The sequence below is a fragment of the Microtus pennsylvanicus genome, chromosome 17 (assembly GCF_037038515.1).
Source record: "Microtus pennsylvanicus isolate mMicPen1 chromosome 17, mMicPen1.hap1, whole genome shotgun sequence".
Taxonomy (NCBI): Eukaryota; Metazoa; Chordata; class Mammalia; order Rodentia; family Cricetidae; genus Microtus; species Microtus pennsylvanicus.
In genome coordinates this window covers 32,752,332-32,766,731 of record NC_134595.1, presented here as the reverse complement: position 1 = coordinate 32,766,731, position 14,400 = coordinate 32,752,332, and the positions used below count along the sequence as shown (strand labels likewise).

The 14,400-nt window shown below is 47.7% G+C and overlaps 1 protein-coding gene across 1 annotated transcript in view; it reads left to right on the top strand.

The window, feature by feature from the left end:
* The first annotated feature begins 6,797 nt into the window (after positions 1–6,797).
* Positions 6,798–14,400, top strand: part of Sag (S-antigen visual arrestin) — a 32,268-nt gene continuing 24,665 nt past the window's right edge. The window contains exons 1-3 of the mRNA XM_075951435.1: positions 6,798–6,879; positions 10,328–10,372; positions 12,042–12,235. Of these exons, the coding sequence (XP_075807550.1) occupies positions 6,798–6,879; positions 10,328–10,372; positions 12,042–12,235 (321 nt within the window). The remainder of the gene's footprint in view (positions 6,880–10,327; positions 10,373–12,041; positions 12,236–14,400) is intronic.

Below are 14,400 nucleotides of genomic sequence, written 5' to 3'. Positions count from 1 at the left end.
GAAAAGGGTCTGGAAAGTAGAGATGGATGCCCATCAGATGTGGGCTCGTTACTGCTCAGAGGAGCCTGGGTGGTGTGTGAACCCATACTAGACATGTAAAGATGTAGGAAGACAGAGGCCCAATAGGACTCTTGGTGTGAAGAAGAGGGACTCGTGCAGCTCAGCCCCAGGTTGACCTTCCTCCTTGACCTTTTCCTTCACATAATCCTTTGATGCCTGCTGAGCTTAATCACGTCTGTCACTCGGACATCCCCCTTCCTGATGATGTTGAGGAGTAAAGGGATAAGCTGTCTATTTCCAGAACCCAAAGAGGTTTAGGATTAAAGAAAAAATAGCTTTTAATTAGCTGTTCCTCCTGCTGCACCTTCCCCAGGCCAGCTGGATGGCTCGTGCGTCTTTGGGATCCTCTAGGAGACTGGAGCTCCCAAGCTAATGCTGAGAACTGCTGAAATAGCCAATCTGCCACCGCACTAATCCACTCTCCTCCCTGCTCTTCAAATCTGATTTGGCTCTTAGACACTCAGTGCTGGTCATCCCCACAGAGCCCTACAAATTCCCCTACGTGGCAGCTAGGGGCCTCACCCTTGCCCTGTGGGGTCACCTGGAGGGACTTCACCAGTTGCCTCAGAGCAAAGGCTGACTGCTCACCATCCGGAAACGCGGGGACACTCTCCTGACATCCCGGGCCATCCCAGCTAGTGACAAGTCACAAGGTAAGTGAGAGACAAACCCAAGCATCCTCAGAAACCTGGGGACCCAGGGAGCAATAAGGACAGACATGCTTCTGCAAGGCAAAATGCTGGGGATTGCTACCTCTGGCTTCCACAGAACTTTGCTTGGAAAAGAAACTTGGAGGGCATTTCATCCTAGACCATGAGATGGCGTGACTATCTGCCAGACAGGGGCGAGGGAACAAATATGTTGGAACTGTGGGTTCTCATACACCCCTGACAACTGCATTTGGGGAGCAGTCCCATTGGGGTGTGTTTCAGAGACATTTTCTGTATGCTTACCATAAGGGCCAGGTGTGATGATCCACTTCTGTAATCCCGACACCAGGCAGGAGGAATGCCAGTTTGAGGCCAACCTGGCCCACATAATGAGACAAGAGGAGGAGGAGGGAGAAGAAGAAGAGAGAAGAAAGGGTCTAATCATGAGAAAGCTTTCTTTGTTTGAGACAAAGTCTTTCCTATGTAACCCTGGCTGCCCTGGAACTCGCTATGTAGACCAGGCTGGCCTCAGATTCTCTGCAACCTAGCTCTGACTCTCAAGTGCTGAGATAATAGGTAGGTAGGAGTCATGACACCTGGCATGACAGCGTTTCAGATGTAACCCAACAAGTACATGACACCGATATTTAATCCAAAAAGGCAAAGCTTCATTAGAATCAAGCTGGTGAGGCTTACTGGAATGTTTGAAGCTTACCAAGATATACACTGGGCCAGGCGTGGTGGCACGTTCCTTTAATCTAAGCACTCCTGAGGCACAGGGAAATGGATCTCTATGATTTTGAGGCCAGCCTGATCTACAGAGTGAGTTTCAGGCCAACCCTGGGCTATGCGGTGAGACGCAATTTCAAGGGTGGAAGTACTGGTGCTGGAGAAATGGCTCAGAGGTTGTGAGTGCTTGCTGCTCTTTCAGAAGACATGAGTTTGGCTCCCGGCACCCAGGTCGGGAGGTTACAGCTCTAGCTCCGAGGGATCTGACACCCTCTTCTGGTCTCTGCAGGCATCTGTACACATGTGGCACACATACACATAAATAAAAATGAAATAAATAAAAATTTTTAAAGGCACGCCACAGTGAAGTCCAACCAATAAGCTGCTTTGGTCAAACTTGGACGCTGGAGCTCATGCAGGGGAATATCCAAGGGAGGAAGTCTCAGGAGTGGGCTTTACATCCAGAATGTTCTTAATTTTATGTTTGGGATCACTGTACTTTCCCAGCCCTCCAGCCTGACATACATCCCAAGGGACAGACAACATGGCGGCCAGCGTGAAGACCAATAAGTCCCACGTCATCTTCAAGAAGGTCTCTCGGGACAAGGCGGTAAGTGGCACCGAGGAGAGTGGAGATTATTGTGAGAGAGATAGGAAACAGACACTTGTCAGGTACAACCATGACCAACATCCAACTACCTTGAGGCCTAGGGATCCTCTATGTCCATAGGCTGGGCGATCGGTGAGAGAGGACCAAGGGACACCGATGGATCCTGCAACTCACCATCTCTGGGTCCCATTGTTCCTTCCCAACCTTGTTAGGCTCCCTTGCTAAGTTATGAAAATGTGTGGCGTGTTACGGCACAGGCCAGTCTGAAAGCACACTAAGGCGGGTGTATCTAGTGACTACCTGATGGACAGCGTGGATCTGCCTTGATCTCCTAGCTGGTTTCCTTCTGGTGCCTCACCAAGGAATGGGGCTTTTCACGCATACCCTCCTCCTGCCTGCTTCTCTGTTGGCCAGAAGTGTCATCATTTTCATCAAGCGCTTGGGTTCTTTGTGGCGATCGCTTTGGTACCCTACATCTTTTCATTCCCCAATGCTTATCCCATGGTGTCTGTCGGGTCCTTTTCATCTGTACTTCTGACAGAGAAGGAACCGCTTTGTGTTAGTTTCCCTGGTCACTTACCATTTCCTCCTAATACCTAACAGACATCCATTGTATATGGCCATACCACCTTGAAATGTACCTGGTCTTTAAACAGACATCATTTGAACCATGACATTTATTCCTTCCCTGCCTCCCAGCCTCCTATGGTACCAGGGAATTAGGGCCTCATACGTGCCAGGCCAGCACCCCACCACTGAGCTAAATATATCCCAGCTCTTAATTTTACTTCTATTTTGAGACAGAATCTCACGAAGTTTCCCAGGTTGACCTTGAACTTGGACCCCTCCAGCCTTGGCCTCCTGAGAAACTAGAATTCCAGGCATGTGCTACCAGGCCTTGCTTAGTCTTCTGCTGGCCTAAGGGCCCAGTATGCCCTGTGTGCCCAGTCATGGGGTGCCTGGCCTCGGCAGCCGTTTCTCTGTGATTCTCTCTTCTGTGTTAGCCGCAGGCTGGTGGTGAGCACCCCAGCTCATTTTGGTTCATGGTTTGAGGGCACAGTTCAACATAGTGGGGCTGTCCTGGGGCAGAAGCATGAGGCAGTTGATCCTTAGGCAGGAAGCCCAGAGAGATGAATGACTCTTAGGGTTTCTCTTAAAGGTCAGGAAACCTTTCCCAAGAGCTCTCCAGAAGACTTGCCCCTTGTATTCATTGGTTGGGCCTGATTTACCGGCCGACGCTAAGTCAATCATAAGCCAAAGCAATTAGACGTTCAGAAGTAGATCAGACCAACTAAGAAACATTTCCCGAGCTGGAAGTAGCAGCACACACTTCTGATTTTAGCACTCGTGACGATCCCAAGTTCAAGGCCAGCAAGAGTGACACAGAAGGAGCTTGTCAAAGAGAAAGGAAGGCATGCAGTTACCTGGCTGGCTGGAGAGATGGCTCAGCACTTAAGAACATTTGTTGCTTTTGCAGAGGACCTGGGTTCAGTTCCCAGCACCCACATAGTAAATAACAACTATTCATAACTCAGGCTCTAGGGGATCAGATGCCTTCTTCTGGCTTCTGCAGGCACCAGCCACAACACAGTATATATACACACATACAGGACTACATAGTTAGACCCTGTCTCAAAAATAAAAGATGTCTTCATATCATATCTTGCATTTTAATAATGGCTATCAACAGCCCCCTTGGCCTCCATCTCCAGCTTTCTTTCTTCCAGCTAAAGGTTGGGAGACGAGAGATGCTCCCCTATCTACTCATCTTCGTCCTAGAGACTCTAAGCTTCTCTCTTCCCAACCATAAAGAGCCGCCTGCCTGGCTTTCCCTTGCTAATCCTCCTTCCACTTAGGAAGATGCCAACAGGATCCAGAGCTCAGTGTCTGTGGAAGACAGGGCTAATCTCATCCTCCAGAGTTGTTTCGAGTTTGAACTGAACACAGTGTCTAGAGTGCCCTGTGTCAGGACATCTTCCTGAGCTCCTCGGGCCTGAGTCCTAAAGTCCTTGCCGCACTCAGCCTTCATCCTCACTCGGTGGCCACTGGCTACAAAGGAGGCTGCTGACTTCAGATACATGCTCTTTACCTTGGCATCTTTCCGTCTCTTTTGCCCAGAAAGCCATTCCTGCCTATCCTCTGGCCTCCTACCTGTGTCGTCTGCTCAGGTAGCGCCTCCTTCAAAGGGGAGCTTTCCCCTCTCCTTCCCGACCATACCCTTTGCCTGCCTCTTCCTCACCACTTACCTCAAACCTGACGGTAGAAACCTGGAGAGGTTTTGTCCCCACAGACCAGTGGTATGGTGAGGCCTCCATAGCCCTGAAGCCAGATGGGGCAGTGCAGCGATGGGGTTGCATTCTTAAATGTCCGTGTGGCACCATAGGCTGGAAGGTGTTAGGCATGGTGACAGTTGCCCCTAACTTCAGAGCTTGAGAGACTGAGGCAGGAGGTTTGAAGCTAGCCTGGGCTACACAGTGTGTTCTAGGATAGCTTGTGCTACGGAGCGAGAAACACTATCTCAAAATAACACAGGGGCAGCCAGGGTATGCTGAGAGGCAAGGGACTTGGAGTGGCAAATTGTTCTCTTGAAGCCTGGCTGGGGCTTTCTCAACTAGAGATGCGGCTGAAGGGCCTTCTTCGCTGTGCAGGGAGTAGGAACAAATGGGTTTAACAGGGCTGCCATGAGCCAAGGCCAAATTGAGGGCAGAGATGCCTGGAGCCCAGAGGTAAGGACCCTGTTGGTCAAGGCACTGGGTGCTATTCAACAGGAGGGAGGGAGCAGGCGCATCTATGAATTAGGAGGTACCCACATGGAGGGTTCCTGTAAGGACAGCAATGAGTGGCTTGGAGGGGAGTTTGTGCCCCTGGATAAAACCCAACGTCTACTACGACTTCATCCTATCCAGTCTGGATTGGGCCCGTAGCGCTGAGCTCAGGTGCTTCCTGGGCTGAAGGAACGGGGAGGGAAGCCAACAGGGCCACGTGCCAGGGACTGTGACCATGCTTAGAAGACCATGCCAGCCATAGGCCAGGCAGGAGAGCAGGCCATAGTAAACACTAACCTCCCCTCTTTTTTCCCTCTGCTTTTGGGTCCATTCTACACAGAAAGCAGGGGGCCAGGGAGTTCACTGGGTGAGTGAGCTGGGTTAGCCTGCGAATGGAAGGCTGGTCTAGAGAGTTACAGCACACGTTACGATGTGTGTCCTTGCATCCTATGCCCAGCTCCCACCCTTCCCAGCCTGCTGAGGCCTGCAGAAACATTGTGCACGGATTCACAAAGGTTTCACACGGGATCTTCTCTGTGAACAGGGATCTAGAGGCATTGGCTTGATACAGCCTCCAATATCAGTCATACAACTGCACCCACCTGGGGACAAATGATACACTGTGGAGGACAGAGTATAAGACATGATTTAATGTCAAAAATCATTTGGGTTGTTTGCAGAAATAAAAACGTGTACTTGTGAGGCCGACAGAAACAGAGGGCTAGCCAGGATGCATGATTTTAGTCATTGGTGTACTTAGCAACCTCTGATTGAATCTATGTACAAAGGCTGTAGTAAATACTGAGAAGGCTGAAAGGGGCACAGAACACTCTAGATCAGCAGTTCTCAACCTGTGGGTTGAGACCCCTTTGGGGGGGTGTCGAACAAATCTTTCACAGGAGTCGTCTAAGACCCCTGGAAAACAGATATTTGCATTACAATTCATAACAGTAGCATAATTACAGTTACGAAGTAGCAACGAAAATAGTTTGTGGTTGGGGGGTCACCACAAAATGAGGAACTCTGTTAAAGGGCCATAGCGTTAGGAAGGTTGAGAACCACTGTTCTAGGTTCTCACCTCAAGGCATCTGTGGTCTTCTGGTTGAGCAGTGGGCAGCAGGGAAGCAGCTCCCCGCTCTCCTACAGAATAGGAGGAGACTGGCTGCCAGGAGCGTGGATGGTGTCCCCACCACTCAGCTCCGCCACCTCCTTCCTCAGCGCGGGGTTGCCCATTTACCTGTGCAGAGCTTGCCCAATGAGATTTCAGGCTCCTCTGGAATTCCTGCTTCTTTGCCTCGTCAAGAAAGTCTCTGAACAAGAAGACAAGGCCTTTCAGCACACAACTAGAAATAGAAAGCTGACCGTGTCCATAGGCATAACCTTCCACGAATGTACGGGTTTGCTTGATTGCTTACAGACCTGGACTTGATGGGAAGGACAGAACGGAGTGGAAAGAGTTCCCACCATTCATATGGATGGGAATCATTCCTTGGAGCTGATATAGGGCTAGAAGACAGTACCCTTCACTTGAAATGAACCATCTTCACCCACAGCTGGGAAAGAAGGAAGTCACAGAGCAGCCGTGGAGACAATTGGCTTCTCTATCGAAGACTAAGGGAAAGGGCTGAAGCTCCAGAGTGAAGCCCCAGAGTGGAGTATTTGCAGCCCAGGGTGGAGTGGTTGTTTTGCATGTGTGCAGCCCCAGGGTGGAGTGTTTGCCTTGTGTGTGTGCACCCCAGGGTGGAGTGCTTTCCTTGCATCTGTGCACCCCAGGGTGAAGTACTTGCCTTGCCTGTGTGCAGCCCCAGGGTGGAGTACTTCCTTGCACATTTGCACCCCAGGGTGGAGTGCTTGCCTAGTGTGTGTGCACCCCAGGGTGGAGTGCTTGCCTTGCCTGTGTGTGGCCCCAGGTTTGATGCTCAGCACTGAATAAGAGGAAGAAAGAAAACTGGGGAGGCTTTGGGGTTGTTGGCTTCTAAGTGAATGCCTTCCTTCTTCCCAAAGGTGACTATCTACCTGGGGAAGAGAGACTATGTCGACCACGTCAGCCAAGTAGAGCCTGTAGGTAAGTTGAATTTGAAGGAAAATTTAATGCTGGTTTTCCTTTAAGTCATCAGGCAATGACTAGTTTTTCTTTTTTTTAATATTTATTTATTATATATACAATATTCTGTATGCCTGCAGGCCAGAAGAGAGCACCAGACCCCATTACAGATGGTTGTGAGCCACCATGTGGTTGCTGGGAATTGAACTCAGGACCTTTGGAAGAGCAGGCAATGCTCTTAACCTCTGAGCCATTTCTTCAGCCCCTGACTAGTTTTTCATTAGGAAAAAAAAACCTGAAACAACAAAAAGGGGATTTCCAGCCAGGCATGGTGGTTCAGTGGCATGGTGGCACATGCCTTTAATCCTAGAGCCTAGGAGGCAGAGGCAGGTGGATCTCTGTGAAGTCAGCCTGGTCTATATAATGAGTTTCTGGACAGCCAGGGCTACATAGAGAGACCTTATATCAAACAAACAAACAAAAACAAAAACAAAAAGATGGGTCTCAGGCTGGAGAGATGACTCAGAGGTTAAGAGCACTTGCAGGGGACCAGAGTTCAGTTCCCAGCACTTACACGGCAGCTCGCAACCATCTGTTACTCCTCCCTATTCTTCTTGCCTCTCTGCACAGTACATGTAGGTGATATGCATACATACATACAGGTAAACACCCATAATATATATAAAATGAATTTCTAAAAAAAAATCTCACCGATAATCTAATCAAAGAGATACAAATTAAAATGCCAGCAAGTGGCTGCCGGTTGATCGGAAACTATTTTTATAGTTATCTATCTGCTTGGGGAGAGCATATGTGTGGAGCTCAGAGGGCTAATTTGTATAGTCAGTTCTCTTGCACCTTTGTGTGGTTCCACGAATTGAACTCAGGTTTCCAGGAGTGTGCAGCAAGCATCTTCACCCACTAAGTCATCTTGCTGGCCCCTCACATTAAAGAAAAAAAATTAAAGGGTTGTTTTGTAGCTCAGCACCTGCCTAGTGCAAGACATTGGGCTCAATCTTTAGTACTAAAGGAAAAAAATCACATCTCTGTTTCCTGACTCCGCATGCAGTGTGGCCAGTTGCTTTAAGCTCCTGCCTCTGTATTTTACCCATCATGATAGACTGTACCCCCAAACCGATGTGAAGGAAACACAGAAAGACTCAAAGGGGTCTGTGAACAAGAGAAGATGTCTGAAGTAAATGGGTTGGAGCCAGAGACAACAGGATTTGTCCTAAGCTTAAAACTTTAAATGCTTGGGCCTGAGGGAAGAGGTACCCGAAAACACTGTCATGATGCTGTCCATGATTCTGGGAGAATATGTGGCTAGACCAGTCATTTCTTATATCTCCAGGGCCACCTAGACTCTAGGAAATACCTAGGAATCCAACTATGTGTAGAAAAAGAAACTGTTCCTATATGTGGTTTTCCTTATATAAAACCAATATATTTCAAATTTTCCTTTTTGTTTGTTTGTTTGATCAAAAGAACAGGCAGTGGCAATGTCAATAATGATGAGAATACCAAGGATCTGGCACACGTAGGCTGCTAGTGGGATTGTATAGTGCTGCAGCCACCAGGAAAGCAGCTGGCAGTTTCTTTAAGAACTAAATGTACACTTACTGTAAGACCCAACAATAGCACTCCTGGGTGTTTATTGAGAAGTGAAAACTGTGCCTACAAAACCTTGCTTGGACATGGTTGTCCACAGCAGCTGCAAACCAAAAAGAATGAAAGTCTCTCTTCAGTAGATGAGAAAGGTTAAACAAACTGTGGTATATCCCTACCACGGATATATGGTATCTATCTGTCTGTCTGTCTGTCTGTCTGTCTGTCTACCTATCTATCTATATCTACACACACACACACACACACACACACACACACACACACACACACACACGTGGTATATCCCTACCATGGATATATGGTATCTATCTATCTATCTATCTATCTATCTATCTATCTATCTATCTATCTATCTATCTATCATCTATCTATTATCTATCTATCTATCATCTATCTATTATCTATCTATCTATCATCTATCTATCTATCTATCTATCTATCTATCTAATCTACACACACACATGTGGTATATCCCTACCATGGATATATGGTAGGTATATCTATCTATCTATTTATCTATCTATCGATCAATCGATCTACCTATCTCTACACACACACACACACACACACACCTGGTATATCCCTACCATGGATATATAGTAGGTATATCTATCTATCTATCGATCGATCGATCTACCTATCTCTACACACACACACACACACACACACACACACACACTCAATCATAAAAAACCAAGCAGCTGGTTGTTGTGGCATACACCTGTAATCCCAGCACTGGGGAAGCTGAAGGGGAAGGATAGAGAATCTGAGGTCAGCCTGGACTGTATAGGAGAGACCTTTTCTCAAAAAAAGAAAAGAAAAGAAGAAGAAATGTAAGATGTGTGAGCTATTGATACCTGCAACAACTCAGAGATCTCTAAACATTGTGCCGGGTGACAAGAGCCATCTCAAAGGGCTGTGGGCGTCATGGTTTCACTCATACAACATTCTCAAGATGACAAAGTTCTGCAGCCAGTGCTTGCCACTTCCACTGAGGATGGTGGAAGCAGGGATGGGTGGCATGAGAGAGCCCAAAGGAGACCTTTACAATGCCAGGACAGTTCTAAATGTACACTGCGGTGGTTGTTGTAGCACAGAAGCGTACACAACCATTGTGTGCTTGTCCGTGTCCTAATTTAACACGGTATATAAACCGTAAGCACAAGAGGCATACTGCAGCCCTCCGTACTGGCTTTTCAACTTCCTTTGGCTTGATAAGCATTTCGCTGTCTATCAAACGTTGAAAGAAGTATGGAGAAAATTGGCAGTTTTAAGCACTGAGGATAAACACGCCCTCAGTGGGTAAGGATGCTTGCTGCCAAGACTCACAGTCTGAATTTGATCCCCAGAACCACATTTTAAAAATTACTATTCTTATTCTTGTATGTATAAGTGTGAGGGCCTGCCTGTATGTATGTGCATCATATACATGCAGGAGCCCTTGGGGGATAGAAGAGGTGTTGGCTCCTCTGAAACTGGAGCTACAGACAGTTGTGTGTTGCCGTATGGGTGCTGGGGACCAAACCCGGGCCCTGTGCAAGAGCAGCAAGTGCTCGTAGCTGCTGAACCATCTCTCCAACGCCAATTAAAAAATTACTGTTTTTAAAAAATAATAGAAAGCAAGCCAGTCTGGTGAATCAGGCCTGGAGCCAGGAGGATTACTTGTTTATGGTCATCCTTAGCTACCTACATAGCAAAGCCAAGGCTAGCCTGAGCTACATGAGACCTTGCCTCACCCTCCCACCTCCAAAATAAAAACAGAAGACACCATATTGCACACAGCTTTAAAGCCAGATGTCTGATTTTCTTGATCTCACTCTTGGTTTTCTCTCTTTTGGTCTAGATGGTGTTGTGTTGGTGGATCCCGAGCTGGTGAAGGGGAAGAAAGGTGAGCTGAGCCCCTTGCTTCTCCATCCTTCTGTCAGTAAAGGTTGTCCGCTGTGGGTAGTAGGCTTTCATGTGGGAAGCCGTGCCTGTTGAGAGGCAGGGGAATAAAACCCAGAGTTTATTGTTCTGTGTCCTTGGGAAGTTCTGCGCCTCAGTATGACAGTGCCCTTGAGATCTCTGGCAGTTGTGATATGTGCGGCAAACCATTAGTTCCTAATGACAGTCGCAAAAACTGAATTAGAACAGATTCGAGCGAGGCTTATGATAATGTCGCTGACTCAGTTCCATTCTAAATATGCCTTTGGAGTGGTTGCTACTGGCAACCACAAGGCATTGTTCTAAACCTTGGATGTGCCCGCTAGAATATGTCAGGTGTGGGCTGGCAACAGCGCAGGGGTGGGGAGTGGGGAGCGAAGCAGGAATTGCAGACAATGGTTCTCCTCTGTTTCCTCACCTGCCTGGGTGCTCTGCATCTCTCTGGTTTGAACTCAGTCGGTCCCTGCCCTTTCCCACACAGGGATTTAGTTATCAGGGAAAACCACAGCTTAGTGGGTGCAAGCAGAAATCCAGGCTTGCTGAGGACACCTCTCTCAAAAGTGCTCAAAGGAAGGATGCACGGCTGGTTAGGAGTTCATCTGAGTCAGCGGCTAGGGGGCAGCTGGCCTTAGAACTGACACAGAAAGAATTCTCAGGCCAAGAGAGAGGACTCAAGGTACCACTTTTGATAAGCCTTGCTATGGAGAACTGTGCACTTCCTGTCCTCAACTTCAGGTGAACTTTCACACACCGGGCACAGGCTGTCTTTAATCAGACAGAATTTTGGGAACCAGTGATTTAGAGAATGCTTCCTAGGCTTCTGAGCAATGTACAGAGACTATAAATGCAGCTTCTCAGGTTTGATTTTGTCTCCTTGCTTGGCCCGGACCTTTGGCTGTTCCCTCAGCCTCCATGTGGCTCAGGCACATGTCTGTTTTGCTTTTGCTGTTTTCTCTGTCTGTCTCTCCAGACATCCTGCCCTCTCTAACCCAAACAAGCAAGTTAGCACCATTTTCAGACATCCAACTCCAGATACCCAAGCTGGTAGCCCAGGCAGAGGGAGGGTGGGAGATCGGAAACAGTAAGGACAGGTGGACTGCACATTTATTACGTTTGTCATTATGCAGTATGTGGACGTTTGTGTGTCTCTGTGTATGTCTGTCTGTATGTGGGGGGCGCACAAGCACTAAGGTGCACCCATAGAAGTCAGAGGACAACTTGGGGAGAGTTGGTTCCTTTCCTGCCATTGTGTGGGTCCCGGAGATTGACATGGGCTGTCAGGCTGTGCAGCAGACACCTTTACTCGGTTAGCCATCTTGCCATCCCTGTCCCCAGATTTCTACCAGCCTAGCAAAATAATGTGGTTGCCAGGGAGATGTCTTGCAATCCTGTGACGGTCCTGTCTCGGATAATGAACGCTAACCCTAGGAACAGGCTGCTTCTCCCAAAATGTGTCGGCCAGCTGCAAAGCATTCTTCTCCCAGCCCCAGTTCCTTCCAGGCAGCAAAGTCTGGATCCCTGGGGCAGACAGAGTGGTGTGGTCGCTCTGCTGCGGGCTCAGCCCAGTGGAAGTGGCTGAGGTAATCCGGCCTGTGCAACAGACCAGGTCTAACCCGTGTGCATCTTCTTCCCAGTGTATGTCACTCTGACTTGCGCCTTCCGCTATGGCCAGGAAGACATTGACGTGATTGGCCTGACCTTCCGCAGGGACCTGTACTTTTCTCGGGTCCAGGTATACCCTCCTGTTGGGGCCATGAGTGCCCCTACCCAACTCCAGGAGAGCCTGCTCAAGAAACTGGGAGACAACACCTACCCATTTCTGCTCACGGTGAGCTCTCTTTACCCTGCCTGCTCCCCTGGCCTGCCTCCTTCATCCCCAGTACCTCACAATGGGAATGGGGCAAAGCGAAGGGGCCAGAGGGAGGATTTCACATCTGTGGGTCTGTAAATTGCACCCTTGAAAGAAATTCTAGATTGCAAGCTCTGTGATTGTCTGTTTTTAAGTCTTTGAAAATAGCCTCCCTGCCTCTGAAGGCACCATTTCAACCTGCCCTTTGGATATTTTCCTTCATCTGACCGCCTAATTAGATGAGTATGTGTTCTGTCTTCTCTCATTCTGCTATAAAAAGAAACTGGTAGCTGTGACCCCCAGCTGGCCCCAGGGAGTTCTAAGCAAGCAAGAGTCCCCTGTGGGACCGGAGGTCTTGATAGAGCAAGTGCCATCGTTTACTCTTTTGCCCCAACTCTGCTCCCCTACATGGTGCTGGGAATTGAATCAGGGCCTTACTCTGTCCCCTCACCTCTCCTGAGGCCCATGCACTACCCAGGGAAACGCAAGTATTTGGCAAGAGCTGGAGATGGGGAAGCTTCTGTAGCCTTTTCTGTTTGCATGGTTACTATCTTAACCACTGAACCATCTCTCCAGCCCCTACACAGTTACTCTCTTAGTGACACACACTCCTTCAAAGTTATAAAATTCTTTTTAAAAAGATTATTTAGCTAGTCATGGTGGTTCATACCTTTAATCCTAGCATTCAGGAAGTAGAGGCAGGCAGGTCTCTGAGTTTGAGGTCGGCCTACTCTACAGAACATGTTCCAGGACTGCCAGGACTGTACAGAGAAACCCTATCTTGAAAAAACCAACCCCTCACCCCACCCCCAAAAAAAGGAAAGAAAGAAACAAATCAAAACAAATAAAGAAAATTATTTAGTCCTGGGTGCTTTCTATGCACCTATGCTGAGAACCTGACGTGGCAAGTCAATGTATCTCAAAATCTATAAGAGGTGTTTTAGCGCATGCCTTTAATCCCAGCATTCAAGAAAGCAGAGGCAGGAGGATCTCTGTGAGTTCAAGGCCAACCTGGTCTACATAATGGGTTCCAGGTCAACCAGAGCTACATAGAGAGACTCTGTCTCAAAAATACAAAAGACTCAGGCCAGATACAGTGACGCATATTTTCAATATCAGCACTTGGAAGGCAGAGACAGGCAGATTGTTGAGTTTGTGGCCAGCCTGGGCTACATAACAAGTTCCAGGGTACACAGAGAAACCCTATCTCAACCCCAACCTCAAAATACAAAAAATAAACAACAACAACAACAACAACAAAAACCTTTAGCAATGTGATTTCTTTTATCTTTTTGAGACAGGTTCTCCTGGCTGTCCTGGAGCTTACTGTGTAGATCTGGCTACACTCAAATTCAGATCTTCCTGCCTCTGCCTCCCAAATGCTGGGATTAAAAGCATGAGCCAACGTGCCCAACTATAAATGAGATGAGATCTTTAAGTACCGGAGGTGAGGTTAGCTGTTTTTGCAAAGGACCAGAATGGCAACTTAAACTTGTCTATAACTCCACTTTCAGAGGTTCCATTACCCTCTTTTGGCCTCCATGAACATCAGGCATACATGCAGTGTACTTACATATGTGCAGGCAAAACACTCATGCATATAACATTTAAAAATTAATAAGTCTTAGCCGGGTGGTGGTGGTGCACGCCTTTAACCCCAGCACTCAGGAGGCAGAGGCAGGTGGATCTCTGTAAGTTCGAGACCAGCCTGGTCTACAAGAGCTATTTCCAGGACAAACTCCAAAGCTACAGAGAAACCCTGTCTTGAAAAAACAAAACAAAACAAAAAGTAAATCTTTTAAAAATGCGGGTTTTCAGCCATGAATAATGCCATATAATATGGAAGCAGAGGCAGGAGGATTGAAAATTCAAGGCCTGTATAGATTGATAGAGAAAGACCCTGTGTCCCCCCCACAAAAAAAGATATGATTCTAATCTGATAGTTCCCTTTCTAGCAATGTGACACATAGCATTAATTGGCTAAAACTGGACTAAAGAGTTTGAAAATGTTTATTTATTGTTGTATTGTTTTGTTTGTTTATTTTGGTTTTTCAAGACCTGATTTCTCTGTGTAACAGCTCTGACTGGAACTCACTTTGTAGACCAGGCTGGCCTCGAACTCACAGAGATCTGCCTGCCTCTGC